The 24287-nt window shown below is 44.2% G+C and overlaps 1 protein-coding gene across 6 annotated transcripts in view; it reads right to left on the bottom strand.

The window, feature by feature from the left end:
- Positions 1-24287, bottom strand: part of CNGB3 (cyclic nucleotide gated channel subunit beta 3) — a 138013-nt gene that overhangs the window by 66112 nt on the left and 47614 nt on the right. For 5 of the 6 annotated variants that reach the window (XM_088799336.1, XM_088799337.1, XM_074319046.2 and 2 more), the window contains 7 exons: positions 20394-20548; positions 19030-19179; positions 18035-18243; positions 14103-14153; positions 11479-11565; positions 9147-9211; positions 8319-8441 (listed from right to left, as the gene is read on the bottom strand). In XM_088799336.1, the coding sequence (XP_088655462.1) occupies positions 8319-8441; positions 9147-9211; positions 11479-11565; positions 14103-14153; positions 18035-18243; positions 19030-19179; positions 20394-20548 (840 nt within the window). The remainder of the gene's footprint in view (positions 1-8318; positions 8442-9146; positions 9212-11478; positions 11566-14102; positions 14154-18034; positions 18244-19029; positions 19180-20393; positions 20549-24287) is intronic. The other variant, XM_088799334.1, reaches the window with a different exon arrangement.

Genomic DNA, 24287 nt, shown 5'->3' with positions numbered 1-24287 from the left:
GCTACAATGTAACCCGTTTCCTCCTCATCAAGACTTTCTTTCTACAGGCAGCCTGCAAAGACCACCTAAGCGAACGGGAACTCTTGCTAAACACTGTGAGATGGCTCAACACACCCGAGGACGTGTTCACTAGCTCTTCCACTTCTCTCTCGTGAAGAACAAATCACTCCAAAGTGACCGGTATGAACCAGCCCGTTTTATTAGGCCCAGAGCCTGTGGCTTAGGAGTCTGCGGAAGGCCAAGCAGAGGGGCTCATCTACCATGTTTCCCCGAAAATAAGACCGGGTCTTATATTAAGTTTTGCTCCAAAAGACGCATTAGGGCTTATGTTCAGGGGATGTTGTCCTGAAAAATCACGCTAGGACTTATTTTCCGGTTAGGTGTTATTTTTGGGGAAATACGGTGTGCGCATGACGGGTGCGCCCTCGGCTGGGGTGGCCTGGACGGCTGCAGATGGCTGGGAAGGCGTGAGTGAGGCCCTGATTCTCGTTGTTGACCTGGTCCCTCCGCTCTCCATGCCACGTCTTGGAATGCTGTGAGTTGACAGCAGATATAATACATTGGTCTCTGCCCTCAGTTCCTGGCACAGAGCTCCTCAAGCTCTTGTAATCTCCTAAGTGACAAAAGGACTGGGAACATCGCTCATTGTAATGTTTCCTCTTTGACTGTGGTTCCTACACAGGGCTCCTGAAACTCTTGCAGTTTCCTAGATGACAGGAGTGTCTTTTTGTTCAAATGAGGTGGCTCTGGGTGGGCTCCTGGATGAAGGCCGGTCACCAGAAAGACCAAGCTATATTAGAACTTGGAATTCTCAGTCCCGCCTCCCATTCTCTGGAGAAGGGAGAAGGGCTGGAAGTGGAGTCACCGACCAGCGACGCCTCTGTGATGAAGCCCACAGATAATCCCAAATGCACGGGTCGAGGGCTTCCTGGCAGTGAACACACAGAGGTGCGGGGAGAGTGGCACCCAGCGGGCGTGGAGGCTCCGAGGCGCTTCCCACAGGCCTGGCCCCGTGCCTCTCGTCCATCTGGACGTACATCTGTATCCTTTGTCACAGCCTTTAATAAAACTGGTAAATGTAAGTGTCTCTCTGAGTTCTGTGAGCCACATTAGCAAATGAGTCCAACTCAAGGAGGGGGAAACTGGAAGCTCTGCTCCACAGCCAATTGGTCGGAAGTACAGGGGACAACTTGGGCTTGCTACTGGTGTCTGACGTGTGTGGGGGGCAGTCATGTGGGACAGACCCTTTGACCTTTGGAACCTGATGCTCTCTCCAGGTAAACAATGTCATCATTGTGTTAGACAGTGGGATACCCAACGAGTGTCAGAGAATTGCTTGGTGTGGGGAAAACCCTCCACACGCTTGGTGACCAGAAGTGTCAGAAGTGAAGTGTTCTCTGTGAAGGGAAAGGGGACACACAGAGGGAAGAAAGGCATAGCAGGGAAGAACTGGGTTTTTCTCTCCTTAGGAAGGAAAAACCTGAGTTTTTCCTCTCCAAACACCAAGGCGTCTTCTCTCCCATGTCTGAGCCTGGAACAGCTGGGGCGGGCTGGGTATCTGTCCCTGCAGGCCCAGTAGGACAGCCTGGGCTTCCTCACGGCGTGGTGGTCTCAGCGTAGGTGGACCCCTTACACGGTGGCCAGTTTTCCCTGGCATAGCTATAAGGCTTCTGGTAACTCAGAAGTCCCGTAATGTCAACCTCTTGCCACACTGTCCAGCAGGTCACTAGGGCCAGCCCAGAGTCAAGGGCAGGGGTATGTGAACCCACCTCTCAATGAGAGGAACAGCCAAGAAACAGGCCATCTTCAGAGCACCGCGCTAGTGAGTCGTGGAGACGACTGCAGAGCTCAGGGCTACTGACGCAGACGGGGGGCCTCTTCCAGCTTCGTCCCACGGTTTGTACTGACGGAAGCTGGGGCAGGCGCACACACCTCCTCTTTTTTCTGCCCACATCTTATTGTATTACTGAACGTGTCAGCCATGGCAGGGACACAGGAGAGAAGAGCTACATCTCAAAAGGAAAATTACTCTTGGCTAGGACAGATAGTTTACCTAGAAATTCAGTACTGAAGAAAACCAAATATGCTCAGAAATATACTTGGTAGAGACTCTGTACTTGACTTGAGCAATTGCAAATGGAGAGACTGAGCTCGTGAGAGCCCAGGGAGAAAGAGAAGCAGGGACCCGGGCAATAGAAAGGAAGCCTGTAAAGATTAGGACGGAACGTGTCAGATTCACTTAGCTGCATTGGCTGCGGGTTTCATGGAGTCCCAAGTGAGGAAGGAGGGAAGTTACCACACAACCCACTGTATAGACTGTCACTTCTGTGCATGATGAGGAACACTGTTAAATACAGTCCCCAGAACACGGCCTCGGTCAGGCATTCCACGGAACGCTGCGAGAACAATGTTTTGTCTGCAGAAGCACCTCCAGATACCGTTATCAAGAGGCATCTGATGTAGTGGGTCCCAACTCGCTATTCTGGTCTCCCGGGCAAACACAGAAAAGGAGCACTTTTTACAGAATCCTGCCCCAGTCAGGCTTTCATTTCTGGTCTGGGTGTGCCACATATTACATCAGCACTTTAAGTAACTGGGTATTAGTCTCTGAACTAGGGTGGTCTTTTTCTTAAGAAAATAGTTTATAATGTTCAGATAATCATGTAGTAAGAAGTTCAAGTTTACAAAGGAAAAAATCAAACTGCAGTTGAAGTCAACATTCAAATGAAAACAGAAAGAAACCATTCATTTTGAAATTCAATACCTTTTGAAGGACATCAGTTGTTGTTTTAACTGAGTGGACATAAGACTAGAAAAACAATGAATTCTGGTAGGGTTTGAAACCGCTGTGGCAAGAGAATAAAGATATTACCACTCTGCAATTTTTCTAGCAGGCTTCCTCGGACTTACAAATATTATAGTGAACTTGATGTAAAGAGAACCACCTTGAAGAAATACGGAATAAATTTTATGGATTGCATTTTAACTTTCAAATTCCAATTTACAATATCCCGTTCCCTGATTTATTTTGGTCACGGGTGCCGGACCTGTGGATGTCTTTAGATTAAGGAGCTTTACTGGACTCAATGCTACCCAAGAGTGGGACAAGGGCGCCCTCCTTTCCCTGCGTGACCGACACCACCACAAATGTTGGGATCACTGCAGTCAGCCAAAGTCACTGCATCCACAGGAACAAGCACAGGAATTACTCTCTCTCAATGTCTTATTTATGGACGTTAAGTTATAATCAATGTAAAGCTTAGGCATTGATTTTTCCGAATCTGGAGGGATAGCCTTCAACTATTTTTTCGTATATGAAATAGTCTGCTGTGTTCATTGGAAGTTTTCTTCCCTGATGCTTTGAGCTTTATTTTAGGATTCTTTTCTCAGTCATGTCTTATACCCAGATATGCACAACCAATGGAAAGGTTTGTAATTGAATTATATGGCATCTTACTGATTTTCTAGGATTAGCTTAATTAGCCAAGTGTGTCCATCTCTAATGTTTATACCGTAGGCAGACAGATCTTTCTGAGGAGTTTCTATCTGGCTGATTTAAACATGAACTCTCTAACAGACCGTGTGTGTGTCTCTCTCTCTCTCTCTATATATATATATCCTGTCAGCTCCAAGTTAAAGCATTAAGGCAGAATTTGACATAAAACCATAAAAAACATTTAGTGTGAAACAGAAATTCTTCCTCTGTGAAATGAACGTGACATGAAACTTTCCCCCAATATTTTGTTATGAAAAATTTCAAACAGAAAAATTCAAAGAATTTTCCAGTGAATAACCACATACCCACCTGGATTCTACAAAAAGCTCTACCTATTTGTCACACAAGCTTCCATTTTTCCATCCATTAATATCCATCTTATTTTTTGGATGCATTTCAAACTAATTTACCCACAATAAGACACTTCCTCCTAAATGTAGTACTTCAGAATATACATGTTAAGTAGAGTTCAATATTTTTATAGATTTATTCTGAACATACAATAAAAGCACAAATAGGAAGTGTACCGTTTGATGAATTTTGACACATGCATACACATGTGCAGCCCCAACACATATCAAGACATTGAGTTTCCATCCCTCCAGAAGCTTCTCCCATTCCTTTGCCGAATCCCCGACCCCAAAGGCCAGCACGAGTCTAATTTTCCTACCACAGATGAGTTTTGCCTATTTGAGGATTTTGCGTAAATGAAATCACAGTGGCACACTGCTGTGGGCGATGTCTTTCACTCAGCATCATGGTTTTGGGATTCACCCATGTTTGTTGTTCCTGTGATCACTGAGCAGTAGCCATTGTATGCCTGCAGCACACTTGCTTATCTATTCTGATGCAGGTGAACCTAGGCTGTCTCAAATTTTTGGTTATTATGAATAGACATCCTAGAATATGCCTACATAAGCTTTTTATAGACATCTATTTTCATTTCTGTTGGGTAAATATTCCGGTTTGGGATTTCTGTGTGTAAGGTAGGTATACGTTTAGCTGTCAGGTGTTTCCTCTAGTGGCTGTGCCATTTTACATTCCTTCCAACACAAATGAGAGTTCCAGTTCCTCCACACGTCTCCCCAACACTAGGTATTGCCAGTCTTTTTAATGTTAGCCATCATGGTGGGTGTGTCGTGGGACATGCAGCTTTCAACAGCACCCAGTCGAATACTGCGTATGTTGGAGCTTCTTAGCTGCTCCAATCTGCCTTAATTCCAGGTTTCTGTAAATTCATCATGGGAAGCAATGAGCACGGGGAGATTGGTCTCATTAGGAGATCAGCTCTAACTGACAGGTATGAGGCCCCAGAATCTTACAGGAGCTTAGGAATATGTGTTGGCTGATCTGGAGGAGTAAGTGACCGGTTATGTACACCCGGACTTACTGAAATGAGGACACAGGCAGACTGCATCTGTCGTGCGGGGCGGCCTGCGGGGTCTCTGGTCCCGCTCCCCGCATAAGAATGCAGGACACAGTGAGGCCAAAAAGGCACACCCAGGGAGCCATAGGTAGGGGAGTCATACTAGTATATTCTTGCTGGTGACTGGGTTGGAGACACAGGAAGCAGGATCCACACGATCCACAACCCGCCGTCCTAACTGCAATCCCCGCTTGCCAGCTCAGCCACCATCTTCTCGCTAGCCCCCATTTTCTGCTAGCGTAGCCACGGCAGTTATATTAGTGGCCAATGGCCCACCGGTCACAGCTGACGGCCAACTAGCCACAGCTGATGGCCATCCAATCACAGTTGATGGCCATTTACTACCTGAGCCAGCGCCTTTCCACGTGAGGCCGAGAGCCTGGAAACTGCACTCCTGGCTCTGTCCCCACAGCATCTGTGAGCCCCCTGTGCTGTCCCTCTCCCTCTCCCCCCTGCAGTGCTGCCAGCTGCCTTTCATCTCCCTCTGCTCCACTGAACTCGCTGCTGAACGGTTGTGTTTTTATTACATCTGATGGGTATCTAGTGTCTACTGTGAAGACCATCCCTTTTCCTTTTTTTTTGCCAGTATCTGCACTGAAGTATCTAGGGGACTCCGAATAAATACCTTTATGTGTAAAAAGAAGGAGGTAAGTTATCCTAAATTTCCCTAGCACTAAGGTACAGCAATTCTGATTACTTCCTTACTCCATCTAACGTCACGATTCCCATGACAGCCCTGCTTGGTTTCTTACTTTTTGTTTGAGGATCTGCTCCTATATGTTAGTTGGGGCTCAGGATTTCCACATTGGGAAATTTATGTCAGAAAATAAATAAATATATGGGCCAAAGTACATTGGGAGCATTTCTGGGAACAAAATCACCACGACTACGTGCTTTCCTTTTGAGCGAAGCCCTTTCCTTCTTTGTCAAGTTTCACAGCCTAGTAACGGATGCCACCTACTCAATATAAAGGAAATGACTTCTTGTCTTCTATTGAAATGCAGCACTGTTATTCTGGTGAGGGTTAATGGTACAGTAATAAGCTTGACTCTCACTTTCAATGCTCACAGTGCTCCTTTGTGTCACACAATTTGCTGCCTACCTCTAACCAGAGCACAGTTTACAAACCCAATGGCTGCATAAGCATCCTCTAGTTTATAGTCGTCAGAAACTATCACAGAGGTTAAATACAAATGCTTCAGGCTTACAAGGTCAAAGTGCAATATGAAGCAATAGAAAGGGCAGATGATGTTAATAATTGCCATATGCAAATTATGTTAAAATATGTAAAAATGCAGCTTTTTAATTAAAAAAATTATATGTTGTTTTTCAGTTACAGTTGACATTCAATATTATTTTATATTCGTTTCAGGTGTACGGTGTAGTGATTAGACATTTATATAATTTATGCCGTGATCCCCTGATTAGACTAGTCCCCACCTGGCACCACATACAGTTACTGCAACATTATTGACTATATTCCCTATGCTGTACTTTACATCCACATGACTATCCTGTAACTACCAGTTTGTACTTCTGAATCCCTTCACCTTTGCCACTTTGTCCCCCCAATTCCCCTCCTCTCTGGCAACCATCAGTTTGTTCCTTGTATCTGAGTCTGTTTCTCTTTTGATTGTTCATTTATTTTATCCTTTAGAGTCCTCATACAAGTGAGAGCAGATGGTATTTGTCTTTCTCAGTCTTTCTTATATCACTTAGCATAAGACCCTGTAGGTCCATCCCTGTTTCCCTGTTGTCGCAATGTAAGATTTCATTCTTTTTTATGACTAACATTCCTTTGTATAAATGTACCACATCTTTATCCAGCATCTCTGACAGGCTTAAGTTTCCTACCATGTTTCCCGGAAAATAAGACCGGGTCATATATTAATGTTTGCTCCAAAAAACGCAGTAGGGCTTATGTTCAGGGGATGTCATCCTGAAAAATCATGCTAGGGCTTATTTTCCAGTTAGGTCTTATTTTCGGGGAAACACGGTACGAGTTGAAGCTGAGATTTCTTTCTGTTATAATACAGATTTGGTCATTCTTTCCTCCTCCTCTCTCCCTTCCTTCATACTAACATACACTGAGTATTTATTATATGCTTAGCAATGTTATTCTCTAGAAATGCTGCAGAGAGGTATCCAGGTGTGAAAGGAGAAACAGCTCCACTTTTCTGGAAGGCGTTATGATGCTGCTCTTTATTATTTTGCTAATTTGATGAAAACAATGACCAGACTCAAGCATGTGATGCTGTTGGATTACACACTCACTGTGAGGCAATATTTACTATATTGATACCTAACTCAGTTTTCTATATAAATTAGTTATTTATATTAAACTAAATATGTACGTAAGTTTATCCACATTCTAAAGGGAATTTCTTATAGATTTGGTTATAAACTTTCCAGTAATAAGATATTCTGTGTGTGTATGTTTTCCTAATCAGTGGGCCTTCTGACTTTAAATTTTTAAAATCAGTTCCAGTTAAAAGTTCAAAAACTGTTGCTATCATCCCTCCGACACATGCTCAACCTAGGTAGTATGTAATTTTCTGAGGTCTCTTCAACTCCCTGTGCTGTATCCTGTAATTGCTTTCCTCCCCAAGGCTGCTGTGAGTTGCCCTTCAAAGTCATGCTGAGAACTGCTCTTTTCCAGTAAGAACATCACCTTAGAATATGCTCAATGTCATTTCACTGGAGCAGAAAGTGAGTGGGGTGGACTTTAGGCCAGGCCCTTGGATCTACCAAAAGGAAATCTCACTATTAAAGAACCCAGCTGCCATTATTGAGTCTGGATTCTGCTGCACTACATTTTTCAAGTGATCTCTTTTCTTCCTGGGATACTTGCATGTCTAACCGTCAAGCTTAATGTATGATCCTTGCTCCTCTCTAGTGTCTAACTGAGTTAGTGGTTACAGCTGACTCCTAAACCCATAAAACCCTTCAGTGGTAAACTAATCAGCTACTGCCCCTGCCCTCCAAATAATTAATACTGTTCATTACTAGCAATCAGCATTGGAGTTATTAAAAGTTACCTTAACACTCAGTTGTCTGAAGCACAGGTTTTAAACTTTTTGGATCATGATCCAAAGTAAGAAATACATTTGCTAGGTCAACCCAGGTGCGTACACACACACACACACACACACACACAAAAAAAAAAAAAAAAAACAACAACACTTACACACCCATATTAGGTATGACAGACTCTGATATTTTCTATTCTGTTCTCCTCTGCTCTACCCTCTTTCACTGAAAACCATCCTACTGAAGAGTTTTTACTGTCCACTAATGGATTGTGAGTTACAGTTTCAAAAACACTGGCTTAAGAAAACTCATACACTGAGAGAAAGTTAAGACTCAGTAACAGTTGCCTAGAGAGCGAGAGCTTACTTGTTTCCTTCACCATTATACACCCATTTCGTAGATGCGATTCCTTCGTAGAGGGAAGCCCAGTAATACACGCAGGCATTCACGTGCAGAGTAAACAGCAGGTATCCCGTTGTTCGAACGACTCTGCAAGAACAGAGGAGTGGAACAAGGCCTCAGGTGGCGTCTGGGACAGCCTGTCCTACCATTTCCTTTTCCTCAGTCTCCACAGGGCCCCTGCTTTAACTGTGGGAGTGGTTCCCGCTCATTAGCGCCGAGTAAAGAGATGGTGCCCTGGCGTGCTTTCTGACCCACAGTGTAAAGGGATCTTTCTCTAACTGACTGGATGAATCACCTCCCCGAAAGCCACACCTGAGGGTCACCTCTCCACGTTGAGTCCCACAACACCACCCCCCCCATTAAACTGGTGTTTGGAGAAGCTTGTGGGGCTTTATGCTATGATGAAATGTGAGTGGAGGTCTCTGCACGTGAGCTCAGCACAGCAAAGGAATGAAATTCAGATTACAATGAATTGTCCTGAGACAGATGGCAAGTCAACCTGTGACAGCGCACATTTATGTGTGCCTGTCCTCACAGAAGCATGTACTTCAGCCTACGTTGTAGTCCTGTATTCTTCTGAAAGCAAATACGATTCTCATACTTTCATCTCACTTCAAAATATTCAAATCTGTTTGAAAACATAACCTTACATTTTAGGTAGCCTAACAGCTGAGGCTATTCCCTTCTCTTCTGCAGGGAGGTCACACTCTTCCCACTCCTCCCATGGGAAATGCTGTACCTCTCACCACTTTCTCTCCCCACCCCCGCAAAGCGTAAGGAGCTACACGTTACCTGTAGACATATGCCTTGTCCAGCAGAGACTCTAGGCGATGATTAAACTCGAAAAATGAGGTGTACTATGTAGAAAACAAGCAAAAAAAAAAAAAAAAAAAAAAAATTCCCAAAGTGTGTTAGTCTTAAAGACATCTATTGAAATCTATATGAAATAGATTTTGTTACTGAAAATATTCCATTCACATGTCTTTAAAACAACTAGGCGTTTAGCGGTAATTTCTTCTCGGCAGTACCTGTTAGTGTGGTGACAAACTTCCAGAGCTTCCTGCCGTATTTTATATCTACTTTCTGGTGAGTCTCGTTTATAATGTTTACTAAAAATCAAGCTTAAAAGCATTTCTTTCCTTTCTCTTTTGAAAGCATATAGAACTCTATTTTACAACAATAAAAAGCACATGCCCCCAAACGCAAGTAAAATAGGGCAAGTATAATATAATACACTGAAGTCAGCAATAGGTGTTGAGCCCCGTGGCTCTATACCAGCACTACTTTTAAGGAAGTTGCATTAAATGTGTACTTATTTCAACAAGATTTAAAGTCCAGTAAATATTAGCAGTGGTTAGCAATTTGTGACATTGTTCGAAAGGACAATGAGTTGATACACATCTAGTCCAAACAGAGCCGCTGTTTCCCCCCCAGGTTTTTCCTGCTGGCGTCTCGTTCTATCTCCGCTCCCAGTTCCTACACACAGGCCTTCCTCACTCCTATTTTGTAACTCTGGGTAGAAGGGCACAAGAGTAAGAAAGAGCACGGAACCTCAAACACCTTTGCCAGTTACTAACTGTGCGACCTTGGTTTCTTTGTCTGTAAAATGGGAACAATAAGAATGCAGGCATCCTAAAGGGGTTCCGTGCGTCTATGATTTAATGATCTATTGAGGTGCTGAGACTCACAGGCGCTTCCAGCTGGGAGAGAATATCAAAGATTATTTAGTTCAAAATTTCATCCAGTGTAGTTATGACTGTAATAGGACATTTGGAATTAGAAAACAGATATAACAGTAATGATTCTAACTAGAAATATATACAAATAGTTTGTTTTCCCAGAATTCCCGAGCAGGGAAAGTCCCTCAAACATTAATGCTGTTATGAAGAGATAAATGCTGTTTTCCCCAGAGAGTCGTTTACTTACTGATACGTGAAATGCCTGGATTAAGGGGCTATGCAAAGAAGACCAATGTCGACTTTCAGGGTTTTCTGTATTTTACAAAAACCTACTGAACATAGATGGATTTGGGACCCCCTAGGGATTCAGAGATGGGGTGTGAAGAGTTGGCAATTTTTAAGCTTTTATGATAATGCCATACAAAATCCCAAATCCATAGGAACCTGCGTCTTTCTGAAAGTTTCCCATCTCAGAGCAGGGGCTGCCTGACATTTTCATGTGAGACGAGAAATTTGATGGCCGGCCCACTAAGAGCTTGACATGTTACGTTCTGCCCCAATCTAGGCCCACGTTTCACGATCTCCTAGATCAGAAACGACAGCAAACGCAACCTTCAAAAGTCTTGCTGCTTCTCCTGCCTGGACTCATCCTGCTTGTCCCTCCTACCTCCCATCCCCACCTCAGTTAACTATTTTTATTAGATTTTTTTGTAGCCTTCCACTGTTTATGTAAATATAGAAAAATGGAATATTTTCCTCTTTCTGTTATACAAAAGTTACCATTGCTCTATAAGCTGCTCTGTAAGTAGCTTGTTTTTTAATTCAGTAATTTATCTTGGCGGTCTTTTCATAGCAGTTCATAGAAAACTTCCTCTTTATGCATTTTTTTGCATTGCAAAATGTATTCTATTATATAGCTATACCACAATTTATTTAACTAGTTCCCTGTTGATGGACATTTGAGTTGTATCCAAGTTAAATAATTTTGTTATGCAAAAATGTTTGCATTTTTTTTAGAATTACAGAATTTTGGTTGAGTAAGATAAATTAGAGGCCATCTAATCTAACTTTCTCCTTTTGTAGCCAGTATTCTAGGCATTTAGTGACTGTCTAATAAAAAGGACAAATAGAAAAGAATAAAATTATAAAATTCATTTGTAATTATAGCTGTATTTATAATCACCAAAACACTCCTACCTTAGATTATACAAATTCCTGTTGTGAGATGATGGAATGAAAACAAACAATGGCAACTGCCACCAGTAGAAACAACGGTGTTTTTCCTTCCTTGAGTTTTAAGATTCATAGCATTGATAGGGGAGAAAAATGGAGGATGGTTTGGGAAAGTTATGAGTATTTTACTTTTAGGATACGTTAAATCACTTTCAGATTTCCATTATTATAACAAGAAATGACCATTAAGGTGAACAATATAGTTATCTTACCTTTAATATCCTATTTGTCCTAAATATTGGGTTAAGTCCAAAGAAGAAGTAGAAAACATCAAACGGCACTACGGATGCGACATCCAGCTGTGGGAAGAGCACACTCACTGTTAAGGTGCGTGCACGTGCCGTTCTGGACACAGACTGACTTATACCAGTGCGTGTAAAAGCTGACCAGTCAGCACGAATTCTCTGCTGTTTCACGCACAACTGCCTTCAGTTACGCAGGCGTGGTGCCCCGGGAAGGCATATTAGCCCCATGAATACGAGATCACTCTTCTGCTGCCTTCTTCTAGTGTATTCCATGTGCACCTCTGATCTCTCCTTAGACATTGCATTTTCTGGGATCTTTGTTGCGCTGTCACATATATTTCAGAGATGGTCTGGTTGCTAATGTTAAAATACATTTTAATAGTGTTTCAAACACGGGGCTGGCTCTTGGACTGAAAATCAAGTCTATTCTTGATTTTATTTGACACCATCACACATTCATTACAGTGATATACTTTTATGTTTCAGCCAATACCCCAGGATCCGGGACTGACTATACTGTTGGTGGTTCATCTAGACTCGCCCATTCTTTCTACTGCTGTCTACTTCAGGTCATATTGCTACAATAAAATGCTGAGAAAGTATCTAGAAAAGGAAAAATAATCAGTCCTATTTACGAGTAATCAGCAGCTCTTATGGGAGAAGGTATTAAAAGCACTATTACAGCTAAAAATATATATTTTAAAATTTGTCATGTATTTAAATTATTCTGGCCTTCTATAACTCTCGTAATTGTGAAATGATAGTATCATACCTGCATACTCTCCTGATTGCAATAATAACAATAAAAGTTCTTTTATATAAGATAAGTACTCATTTTCATTAATTTTTACATGGTATTGAAAGATAGGGTACATTGAAAAACATTTAATTTATTTAAGACAATTAAGAGCAGTTAAAAGCTTTCTGGAAGGCCATACATATGAAATGGAGTGGGGGTAATTAACTGTGTACCAGAATTTCATAATACCCTCATACTATTGAAAAGCAATGGAACTTTTGGTTAGAATTATCCAGATTGGCTATTATAAACAGAATACTAAAAGTACTGGTGTAGAAATGACATCATACCATCAACCCCATCGATTTTTCCCTATAGATACTGAGCCCGACCCAAGTTGAGAGGTGGACAGATCGGTCACTAAGGTAACGTCTGACAAATGACAGCAGGACTGCGGAGCTGACCAGTCTTGTCTGGAGCTGTTCCAGCACCCGTGTTTTCTGGCCCAAATCATATTGATCTTGTGTTTTAACCTGTAAAATAACTGTATTAAGACTAATATGTCAGCACAGTGATCTTTTCCTTTGCTGTCTATACAACTACTCAACTGCTCACTTGACTTCTCTATGCAGACTGTCATTAGTCATGTTTGAGAGTAATACATTAGCGTGTAGACAAATGATTCACTTCTCAGTAAGTTGTAGAAAATTGAATTGAGTAAGTACTGACCAACACCGAGCTCTGTGCAAGGCACTTTGCAAAGCATGGTGGTTGAAACAGGAGTAAGACACTGCTTCTGTCCACAAGAAATAGGCAGTCTAATAGTGGAATAACCAAGCATAAAAATAACTAACACAATGACATAACACAGGCAGGATGTGCTAAGGGAATTCAAAAGGAGGAGTGACCACAGTTAAGTACATGTAAAATTTTACATTTATAAACTCAAATTAAATACAGGGGTTAATTTGCGCTGAAATTTAAGAAAATGATTAAGAGTTTGGAATAAGCTTGTCACACTTACAAAGGATATTTGTCCTCTTTGTAGAGTTCATTCAAGTAGTGTAGCTGTTCTATGAATACGTCTAGGTATGTGGATATTTTTTACAAACAAAATTAGTTGGAGATGAAAACAAACTGAAAAGGGTTTTAATCACCATAGATTGTCAATAGGGACAATTTGGTACCTAAACCCAGATTTGTACTTTTAAACAAAATTTGAGGCCACTAACGTGTTGTCCTTGAAATGGGGGGCTGGAGTTTATGCTTACAGATTGGGTGACCTTGCATAAGCCCCAAATCTCTGCCTATTTCTTAGAGTTACAAATAAAAGATAATAAACACTTGGTTGTAAATAATTATGGGTGGAAAAATATAAGATTATATTGCTATTTGAGGAAAGGAAGATGCCACGTCATTTAAGTAATTGCTCTTTTCTATTTTTTATTTTGCTTACATGAACAAGAAAGAAACAGGAGTAGAAACAATGTTATCAACTTTCACGTCATCATGGTACGTGAATCAGAGGCTCACATTGAACGTGGACAAGACAAAGCACACCCATCCTCCTTCACTGACGTTTGAATCAGAATCAGTGTGGACGCTGACTTTTTTTCTGCCTAATAAACACCCATGTGTTGACTTACACACTTGCACATACAAGCGTGTCCTTTAACTCCTGAGAAGCAACCCTCAGGCTTGCCTTTGTCTAATAAAACTTCATCTGTTTAAACTTTATCGCAAAGGCTATGATTCTGAAAGAAAGTAGTTTTTGGTAGAAATTGATCGGTGGGGCTTAAAATCCAATTGGCAATGGACTGCTTGCACAATTTAGAAATGGTAAGGCGCCTACCTGAAATTTTGTAGAACTCCTGTAGTGCCTCATTAGCTCACGCGACTCCACCTGAAATATATATATATATACATATTTCATATTAATTTTACCCAATTTCATCAGTTATTTTCTCACTTTAAAAATGTTTCTAGCTATTTTTCTCTACTGGTGCCAAGCGATGTTGAGGGCGCTAGCCCACCTTCTTGTTTAGCCTTCCCTTTTCCTGCTCCCCATTTTTAGCTATAACTTTTACCCATGTACACACACTAAATTTTACAGAAATATATCCAAAGATATATGACATGCTCATTGAATGATTTTTACCATGAAACAGAATGGCTTACTGAGCCACAGGTAGACATACATGGGAGTTTAAGTTGAATCACGCAGCAACTTAAATAAACTCAGGCAGTTTCTTCAAAGCTTAAATAGGACAGATGGTGCTAAGAAATGGGACATTTCAAGTGCTAAGAAATTAAGTTAAAATGTCCCCCCCCTAACCCTGGAAGAATGTTTTTAGCACATTTATCCCTTTCCTTTCAGGGCTGTCTATGATCCTATGATTAAGTGTAAATGAAACTGAAACTTGCTAGATTCAATGAAAATACCACCTAGTGATTCAAATCCCTTTCCTTTGGAACCCTAAATAAATTTGGCATCGTTAGTTCTACGAGGAGCAGCATGTTTACTGGTTACAACTAGGCACTCGGTTTTAAAATGTCGCCCTACTTAATTCTCTGTCTTTTAAGCCTCATCAGTATGCAGGCAACATTTCTGCAGGGGAAGCTCACTTTGGGAAAGGTATGCTAATTGCACTACAAACTTTTGCAACAGATAGTTTTTGAAGAAGCTCTACCCAGGCATTATCATGTGTACTTAATATTTACCTCTTCTGATAAACAATTCATAAAAACTTCATAATTTAACTGTGAACTGATAGAATTGTTTCAAAAATAACCATATCATCTAAAACACCTATAATGCAGGCTAAATTATTTGAGGAAAGAAAATCCTTGACCCAAGGTTTCCATTCCTTCAGTCCTCCCAACATTTCTTGAGTCCACTCTCTGAGGTCCAGGATACAGAGGGAATGGATTGAACACTGGCCCTACTCTCATGAAGCTTCTCAGGTAAGAAAGCTCCACGCACAGATAGGAGACAAGAGGACGCAACTAAGCGTGTGGACATTCCCGCGTCTGATTCATTTTGCAGCGCACTGTGCACTTTCTAGATGTCAGACCCTGGCCTAATTGGACACACGGTCTTGCTGAATCCTCACCAACAGGTTTCTAAGGAGGGGAGGGGACTGCCATTCCCATTTTATGGATGGAAAGGTAGTATTCAATGAAAGGGTAAATTTAGTTTCTTCAACTAATGCTGCTATTAAATTTCAGAGGTGGAATTTGACCCTGGTCTGTTTGCTTCTACTTCCTCATAATTAGCCTGTTAGTTAACAACTAAATAACAGATCCATGAGCAAAGTATGCAGAGCGCTGAGAAGGGAGTGGTTAATGTTCTTGAGGTCAGTTTACAAACAGTTCCGGAGCCGATGCAGTGCCGAGAGCAGCTGACTGTGACGGCGGGTCTGAAGGACACTGTCAGTAGGTGGCTGAGGTTTCCCCGGATCCCGGTGACGGGCTGTTTTAGCAAAGTGGTGTGGGTGTGAGTCTCATACCTCAGTAATCCCCACTGTCATCTCTGCTCTACTTCTGTTGTTTGAAAGGGGAATTACAGACAAGAGAGACTTTTTGTTGGTTCTTGATTATTAACATTGTTCTCTGTGTGCAGCACCATTTTCAGAAGATATTGCAAATAAATGCTGTAGGAAACTTGTAGCCGTTCTTCCCCATTTTCTCTCTTGTGGTCTTTAGCATCTCAATCTGTTGTCTGTTACATTTCTGTCTTCCCTCAAGATCTAGGGGAATTAGTATTTCCACCCTCCAGCCCTGAAATACCTGGCAACTGTGGATATTGAATCAACGTTTGTTCAATGAAATAATGAACAAATGAATGAATAATTGGGCGGTGTCCACCAAAGGTGGCAGGTCGTTAAATGTAGTGAGACCTCTAGGTTGAGTACTCAACTTGCATAGTCTTCTAACCAAAATGTAATCAAATCTCAAAGGCTAAAGGTACTTACTCTAAATTAAAGAAACCATTACACTTCTTTGGAATAAACAAAGCAATTAGTTCTTGTTCTATATTTGCAGCTTGTGATAATGCATTTTAAATAGAGCCCGTTGAGTATGCTTTTTATTGGTTATTTTTCTTGGTGCTAGTGCTCCATTGTGTGCAAAGGCTCTCAGAACATTGAAAATAAAAGTCTCCCCTTACTGATTTTGTCATTTTCCATTTGTCAAACATTGATTTTCTCCCCCCTGTGCACCTAATGGAGGTTGAAATTAGCACCCGTTTTTGTGTGTTGTTTACTTCTTATTTGCCCACCACCATCATCATTCGTCAAGCTGCCAGTGAGCTCTGGGACAGCACGGGTGAGCTAGCTAAGCCTCTGATGTCTGCATGAGAAATATGGTCAACAGATTCTGCTACAGCGTCAGCTCTGGCCTTTAGAATTTCTTTCTAGGAAAGATTTCAAATACAGAAAGCATTCCCCAGCAAATAATATTTTAAAAACTAACAAAACTACTCCTTTCCATGTTTTGATAATTTAAGATCATCTGGAGACTCAGAAGAGAATATTCAGGAGATGAAGGAACCAACCTCTTCTCTCCGAAAACACACATGAACCCATGGTGCCATCGCTCGGTCACTCAGCTCTTCCTCCTGTGACGCCGGATGAACTGCTCTGAGCCTCCATCGTGGGGACTGTGACGAGGGCGTGACAGTGAATGTCAATGGGAAAGGAAGCTGGGGAAGGGCCGATGGCAGAGGCTGTGCCTGAGATGTGGGCTGTGGCTGTGAAAACATGTCCTCCTGTCTGTGGATGGGCTCATGGCTAGCGGCCACTAGTGCCAGAGCAGTAACTGCGCTGATGAAAAGGGTCAGGGCAGCCTTTTGTTGCTTTTAAGTTAGGTTTTCCCAAAGCGTCCGTCTAAAGCTGGGCCTTGGTGCCGGCACTGCAGGCTGTTCAGTGACAAGCGGGACACGCGGGCACCGTCTGTCCTACAAAGTCGGCAGCTGCTGCCACCGCACCTGGCTGGTCTCCTACGGAGGCTGGGCGGACGCTGATGAATGAAACAACACCTGCCTCCTTAACGAAAGTACTGAAGTGCGGGGCAGACTGTCACCTGCTGGAGGCAGCTGCCTGCCAGAGGCCTGGTTACTAGAGGGATATAGTACTTCCTTTGGCACTGACAATTTATACATTTTCTTATATTAGTAGGTAACTGTATGTGTCTAGTTTTGACATTTCACACTGGCATTATCTTTGTACCGTCAAGTCTTATCAAATTCTGAAAATCTCGCCAACCTGGACCAGCATGGCACAGGGGTAACGAGCTTGTGTTTGGAGTTAAGGCCTGCCTGTGAGTCCTCCCCAGGCTCCCTTCCAGCTGAATCACCTCCCGCTCCAAACCTCAGTTTCCTCATCTGTAAGTGGGGCTGATAATTCCTTCCGCATTGCGGGAGTAAAAGGACATGAACCAGAGTGACACTGAGAGTGACCATGTCACACGCATGCCCAGCCCCTGACACAGTCCAGGCACTTCACACGCAGGGGTCCATTCAGTCATCCCAACGACGTCATAAAGGTGCTAGTGTTACCCCACTTTTAAGAAGAGGATGCTAAGGCACAGGGAGACGCACGGTCCCCAGCGCACAGTGAGAGCTCAGGGCTGTGTTGTTGTTGCTATTATACTGGTGTTTCCAGTGGTAAGAGACCCACGCGTGCAGAGATGGCAGCCAGACATTGGTACGGCGACGCTGTGAATGTCCTCTGTACGGTCGTGTGACAGCCATTTGTCAGCTTCCCTCTCCCCAGCCCCACTTACGATTGTGTCTCCTCCTCTTATAAACTGTAGTCTGGGCTGGATTAACAGCATATCGCAGAGGTAGATGCCATCACACACGATGTCTGCCACAAGCCAGTAGCACACGTTGTCTGGTGTTTGATAGGGAAAGACGAGACGCAGTGGAATAAGCCAGCAGTTCCAGTTATAGGCGATGGTGACAAGCAAGAGCCACAGGAAATAGAACTGATCTGGAAAGAGAGCAAATGGGAGTGACCACAGGGCGTGTGACCAGCACTGAGATATTTGTGCTGGGTTTGGCAGACAGAGCTGGGACAGTGTCCTCTGGAGAGAAACAATTTGCCATGAGAAGCTCTATTAAACAGCACAGTTCCACGTCTGGAGCGGGGCTCTCACTTTCCAAGGGGTGTTCAGAGATCTCAGTAGCTCTTCCAACACCGGAGCGTGTCCTGCTGACTCGCAGAGAAGTGGCCCCTGAGGCTATGCCCTCAGGCACTGCACTGAGTCAGCAGGGGTCACCCAGGAGAAGTCCCCTGTGCCCAGGGCAATGCCGCTGCAGCCTCTGCTCTTGCACTTCAGCTGCGGGTCACCCAGGGCAGGGGGACCAGGGGCCACAGCTCCCCTGAAGGGCAGGCTGAGGTGGGGAAGGAGCCGTGCACGCCCCTTCACACTTGGCTTTCCTATGCCCACGGCGCCGCGGAGGGGTTTGTTCATTAGGGTAACTACCAGTGAGAGCCACGGAGGAGGCTGACACGCACCCCGATGTTCTGGGAGGGCTGTCAGCGTCCACGGTGCTGAGAGCTCTGCGGCGTCCTTCTCAGCGGTGATCAGGGCAGCACAGAGCCTGCACTGCCCTTTGAAAACAGGCAGGGACACTTTCCCTCTGGGCTTCCCCAGACAGGGGCAGATGCCCCTTGTGCACTTCATGTAATTTAATACGGTTCGAATGAGGCAGCACGTGGCTGGGGAGGACGGAGCCATCGGCCCGCCACTGGGACGGTCACCTCTGACGGTACCTGTGTGGGAATCGATGCTTCCTGGAAGTCTGATTCGCTTGAAGTAGCCAGTCAGAGGCACCTTCTGGAGCCTGCAGCGCGACACGCAATGGTCCTGCTCTTCTTTCAGCTCTGCAGTGCTTTCTCGTGCCGACGGGACAGCTGTGGGCTCTGCTTTGTAGGAAAAAATACGAAGATGTTTTCAAGAGGTGAACTTAGCTTAATGAGCAAAAAGCCTGGATTTCTGGAAGTCAGAGCATTCTAGAATCTTCCCCTGTCAATACAGGCAGATGAGGCATTTTACGACACTTAAAATAGTGACATTTATGAAAATACCCAGGTAATGAAAACACTGGGGATTTAGAAATAAACAGCAGGTGTGAAGCGCACTGACAGGTTATGCCAAAAGCGTTATAAATGGGATATTTTAAATATGAGCTTGATTCTCACATATTTTGGAGCATAAATGAAGTCAGTGCTTTGCGTTCACACTGAAATGAAATATTGCAATTGTGTACACCGTTCCACAGGTTTTCATTTCATGCTTCCATGGTTTCACACATATCCTTCAAGTTATGGGTAAACAAAGCTCAAACTATTCTTTTCAACATGTTTATCAAACTGTAACGACTGCTTTATTTTAGCCTCCTCTTTAAAAAGAAAATCTTATACAATACATAGTTTATCTTGAAAATCCAACTTCCCCTGTACAGAATTATGGGGAAACCCTCAACTCCACCCTCTGTAATCAACAATTTGACTTTGATTTAACTGTTATTAAACAGCCAGCTCTCTTCTGTATGTGTCCATACACATGCAAGCAGGTGACAGATGTGGGCGTCACTTTCGTGCTCTCCGCTCTTGTACTAACTTTCGTAAGCACGTTTCTGCAGTTAGTAGGGAGGCTGACCAGGGTCTCTGCCCTCAGGGAGCAGCTGTGGTGTGCACTCGGGGTGTCCCTGCATTTGTAAAAGCGGAGGCCCCATAATCGCCATGCAGGATAACCCCTGCTGCAGCGGGCGTGTGAGCCCGCGGACACTGTGGGCTCCGGCTCTCCTGGGCCCCCCCCCCGCCCGACGGCGCCCCCCAGCTGGCCTGCCCACAGCGCTGGGCGCCCCCCCAGCACCCCTCACCCAGCGAAGGCCGGTGTCGGCGGGCTGCTCCCCAGCCCCTGCTCCCTCAGAGTCTGAGCTGCGGGCGCCCACAGCACCCGTCGGCTCATGCACTGGCCCTACAGTCGGTCTCAGCTCCTGTCTCTCTCTGGCCCGCTCTCAGGTCCAGGACCAACTACGTGAACCGGAGTCATTGTCTCTGGGTCTGCTTCTGGGGAACCCACACTAAGACATTCCCCAAGCGCACGTCCCCTCCTGGCGGACCCCGCTCACCGGCTCCGGCGCTGGCCTCGGGAGAGCACGCGTCTCCTTGCTCCAGCCGCTGCCTGTAGAGGGCCGTCCTTTGTCGCAGCCTTCTCACCAGCTCGTGCAGCTGGGCGTCCGCGCGCGCGTTTATCACAGGGGCTCCAAGTGGTTGGCATTTTGCACTGAAAGAGGAAAAAAGGCGATAGAGACAGGCCCACGGGGAGACACAGGAAGGGATGAAGTCTTTTCATCTCCGCTGCGTGCTCAATATTAACCGCTCCTTTCGCGACTGAGTAGGATAAGCCGAGCATCAAGCTGATGGAAACAGCACTGGTGCCCTGAGCCGGGCCAGGGAAGGGTCAGCATCCACATTGGGCGCTAATGGTCCTTCCTCACCACACTGGGTCCTGATGATGGTGCTTTTGCCACTGAATTGTATTACTGGAAGAAAACAAGCTTTAGCTGGCCTGGTAGGTGGAATTCGAAGGTGGCCCTGGGTGTACATGTCCTGCATAACCCTGGGGACATGAAGATGGTGGATTTTACAACGGGACTTAGTTTGTGTCCTGTGGCCCAGCTGACCTGAAGAGAAGATTACACAGGCGAGCCTCCCTTTAAAAGCAGTTTCTCCGGCTGGTCTCAGAGCACAAAGTCAGAGGTTGGAAGCACAGGGGGTTTTTACCTGGGTGAAATTCTGCGTTTTTGACTTTTGAGAAAGGGGCCCCTGAAAAGAACTGCATGAGGCCTCTGGGAGCCGAAAGGGATTCCTGGCAGCGGATGGCAAGGAGACAAGGACCTGGGCCTCCAGCCACAGGAACTGCATCCTGCCAATCATGGGAGCAGGCCTGGAAGCCGGTTCTTCTTGGTGCCTCCAGGCAGGAGCCCAGGCTGGCCTGGCCGACACCTGGGTTTCCGCTGTGTGAGGCCATACGCAGAGAAGCCAGCTAAGCCCACCCGCCTTCTGATCTGTGGAGCTGTGAGCTGTTCAGTGGGTGTTGTTTTAGTCACCAAGTTTGTGATCGTTTGCTGTGCGGCAGTAGTGTGCCCGAATGAACCCCCCTTCTAACAAAACAGACAAACAGACTAACACAGGGTGTACGACGGACAGTAGTGTACCTCACAAAGGGCTGAGTGTCCACACGGGCTTCCTCAGAGCCCTCATCCCTCTCTACCTGCCTTCTGACACCCTCGCGGTCTGTCCCTTCTCACCTCCTCACACCTGCCCCTGCCCCTGCCCCTGCATCTCTCTGCAAACTGGAACACACTGGGTTCACATGGGTAACCTGTGGATTTCCTGTAAGGAGAAGCCCAGGATGAGGCCTGTCCACTGGTGCCCCGTGCCCCCCGGGTACACAGACATGGCATCTCAGTACTGTTTACACATCCCCACACCCTGGTACTTTCTTCCTTCCCTTCCTAGCATCACAGTATAATTTATACCTCTTTCAAATGTCCAAAGTCCTGCCTGAGCATCATGATTCCTCAAGGCGTCCCACTAAGACCTGTATTGGTCTTCTCTAGAACGGCGAAGACTGAGCTGCAGTGGAAGGAAATCTGCACATCTCAAACAACACAGAAAAGGGGGGGGGGGCTGTATGCCCCAACCCAGAACAACTCTTTTTTCTTATGATTAAGAAGTATTGTCATATGTATCATTTCATAGATTTCTTCTTAGTATCTTAGCATGCCTAGAAGTTTATTCACTAATTTGTTATCAAACAGTTTCTGAGTTTCCACTGTACATACTGGGAATATAGAGGTGATGTAGAAAGGGACTATCCCTATGGATGCTCAGAGTTTCATGGGAGGCCGGAATGTAAATAAGTAACTAAGAAAGATATGTACGAAGTGCTATGTTCACTATGGAACTCGGCCTGGGGATCAAGGAGGGGCTTCCCAGAGCAAGCACCCAAGTTCTGACAGGATTAGAAGGCCTGAGGCAGGGAAATGGAAGGGCTTTCCAGGCCAGAGAACAATACGCTGAAAGACGTGAGAGAGCACAACACGTCAGCAAGCACTTGGTGTGGCTGGAACAGAGGGCACACGGAGGGGCGGGGTTGGGGGGGTGCTGGTTAGGTGGAAAGGTGAGTGGGCAGGGTTAGGATGGCTCCTACGTGACCGGCTCAGGAGTCTGGACATAACTGTAGGCTAATGGGAGCCCGTGTGAGCAGGTGCAAGTCTTGGAGATGCAGCGATAGTGGCAGAGTTGAAGAAGAAGGGCGTAAACGCAGGAGGCAAGGAAAGCGAATGGGTTCAGACAGAGCTGAGGAGGGAAAGGAAAGGGGCTAAAGAAGTACACATACGCAGAAATCAAAGGATTTGAACTTTCCGGATCTTTTGGACAAATCCAAATAAGGAATCAAGACTAACTCCTAAGCTTCTATTACAAGAGCCTAGACTCACGAAGACGACATTAATATAAACAGGAATTCAGAAAAGTCATGTTTGTATGCAGGGGGTGTGGGGAAAAATGAGTTTTTGTGTGTGTATGTGTTCAATTGAAGGTGCCTGAGGGTTCTGGTGTGACAGGACCGTGCCTGTGATAACCTCGAGGCATTCAGCAGTACAGGTCTGATGGCAAGATCCTGGTGTCACCAGTGCTTATGGGATGTTTGAAGAGATGTATGTGGGTGACATCATCACAGACTGAAGTTCTCAAGGTCAAAAACTAAGTTTTCTTTGTACTTCACAAGCCTAGGACAAGGTAGGTTTTTAATAAGTGCTTATTGACTAAATAAACCCACTTCTTCTAACCTTTGTTTGACCTTATTTGATGTGCCTCAATGCACTGAAAAAAAAATCTATAAAAAGTGAAGTTGAGGGTTGGTGGATCATTAACTGTAGAGTCAGATATTCAAACTGTCAAAACGTCTAATTCAAGTCCTAAGACCTAAGGATAATTTTTTTTTCTGGAATTATCTAAAAGCCCGAATTGACCATATAATTACCATTTAACCACACCAGTTTATACTATGCAAATCTACCTTAACTCATGGTTAAAATGCTGAAAATTGTATTAGAAAACGTGCCAGCATTTCAAATACATAGCTCTATTTCAACCAGTAGACATTTCCCTTTTTGTTTTAGCTGAGCATTTATATGCCAATCTGTTTCGTTGTCTTTTCCTTGTTTCCAGCTGCTTTTCTGGAGTAATCTTTGCCCGTCTTCTCCCCTGCCTATATACAAAGAAGCTAGGAATGTATTTTTCTTTAGGTAATTTTGTGACCAAATGGAAAAAGGGAAATAGACATGAAGAAACATATTTCATGAGATAAACAAGAAAATCAAATGGGGGTAGAGAGGAAACCAGTGGACGTGCCTTATATAGCAATGCTTCATCTGAGCTTATTTGGTATTCCTTATTCATATTACTAATTACATATTTTAGAAGAATTATTTATCATAATTCCTCGATGAAATATTTGGTAAACAGTAAACATACTCATCTTTTACAAATTTTGATAAACATATGCGTAGAAAGGAAAGTCTGATTGGACACTTATCTCTTACTGAGATGGATGAGGCATTTAAAATTTGTTTACGTACCTATGGGAAAATAAAGAATTATTGTTAGAATATTTATTTCTTTTTCGATAAGGGTACAGAGAAAACTCATTTAAAAACAAGTTGATGAAAAATAATAGGAATTACGAGGAATACTACTATAATTCTATTGGAGAGACAGGCAAAAAGAAAGTGATGTAATTGACTGCTGCCCTGTGTTTGGGGATGCAGAGGTGTCTGCACTCTGGGGTGATGCAGCATGCTGACACTGGGGTGGGCTAGCGGCAGTCCTCCTTTGTGAAGCGGGAAAGCCCCGGTGAAGGGGCTGGAGAGGAGACCTGTCTGTGGGTGCGCTCAGGAATGCGAGTTGGAAGGATGAGTACACACACAGACGTGGATCTTGGAACTGATTCTCCT

The sequence above is a fragment of the Rhinolophus sinicus genome, chromosome 7 (genome assembly GCF_057876585.1).
Source record: "Rhinolophus sinicus isolate RSI-liver-muscle chromosome 7, RSI-T2T, whole genome shotgun sequence".
NCBI lineage: Eukaryota > Metazoa > Chordata > Mammalia > Chiroptera > Rhinolophidae > Rhinolophus > Rhinolophus sinicus.
This window is presented reverse-complemented; position numbering and strand designations above follow the sequence as displayed.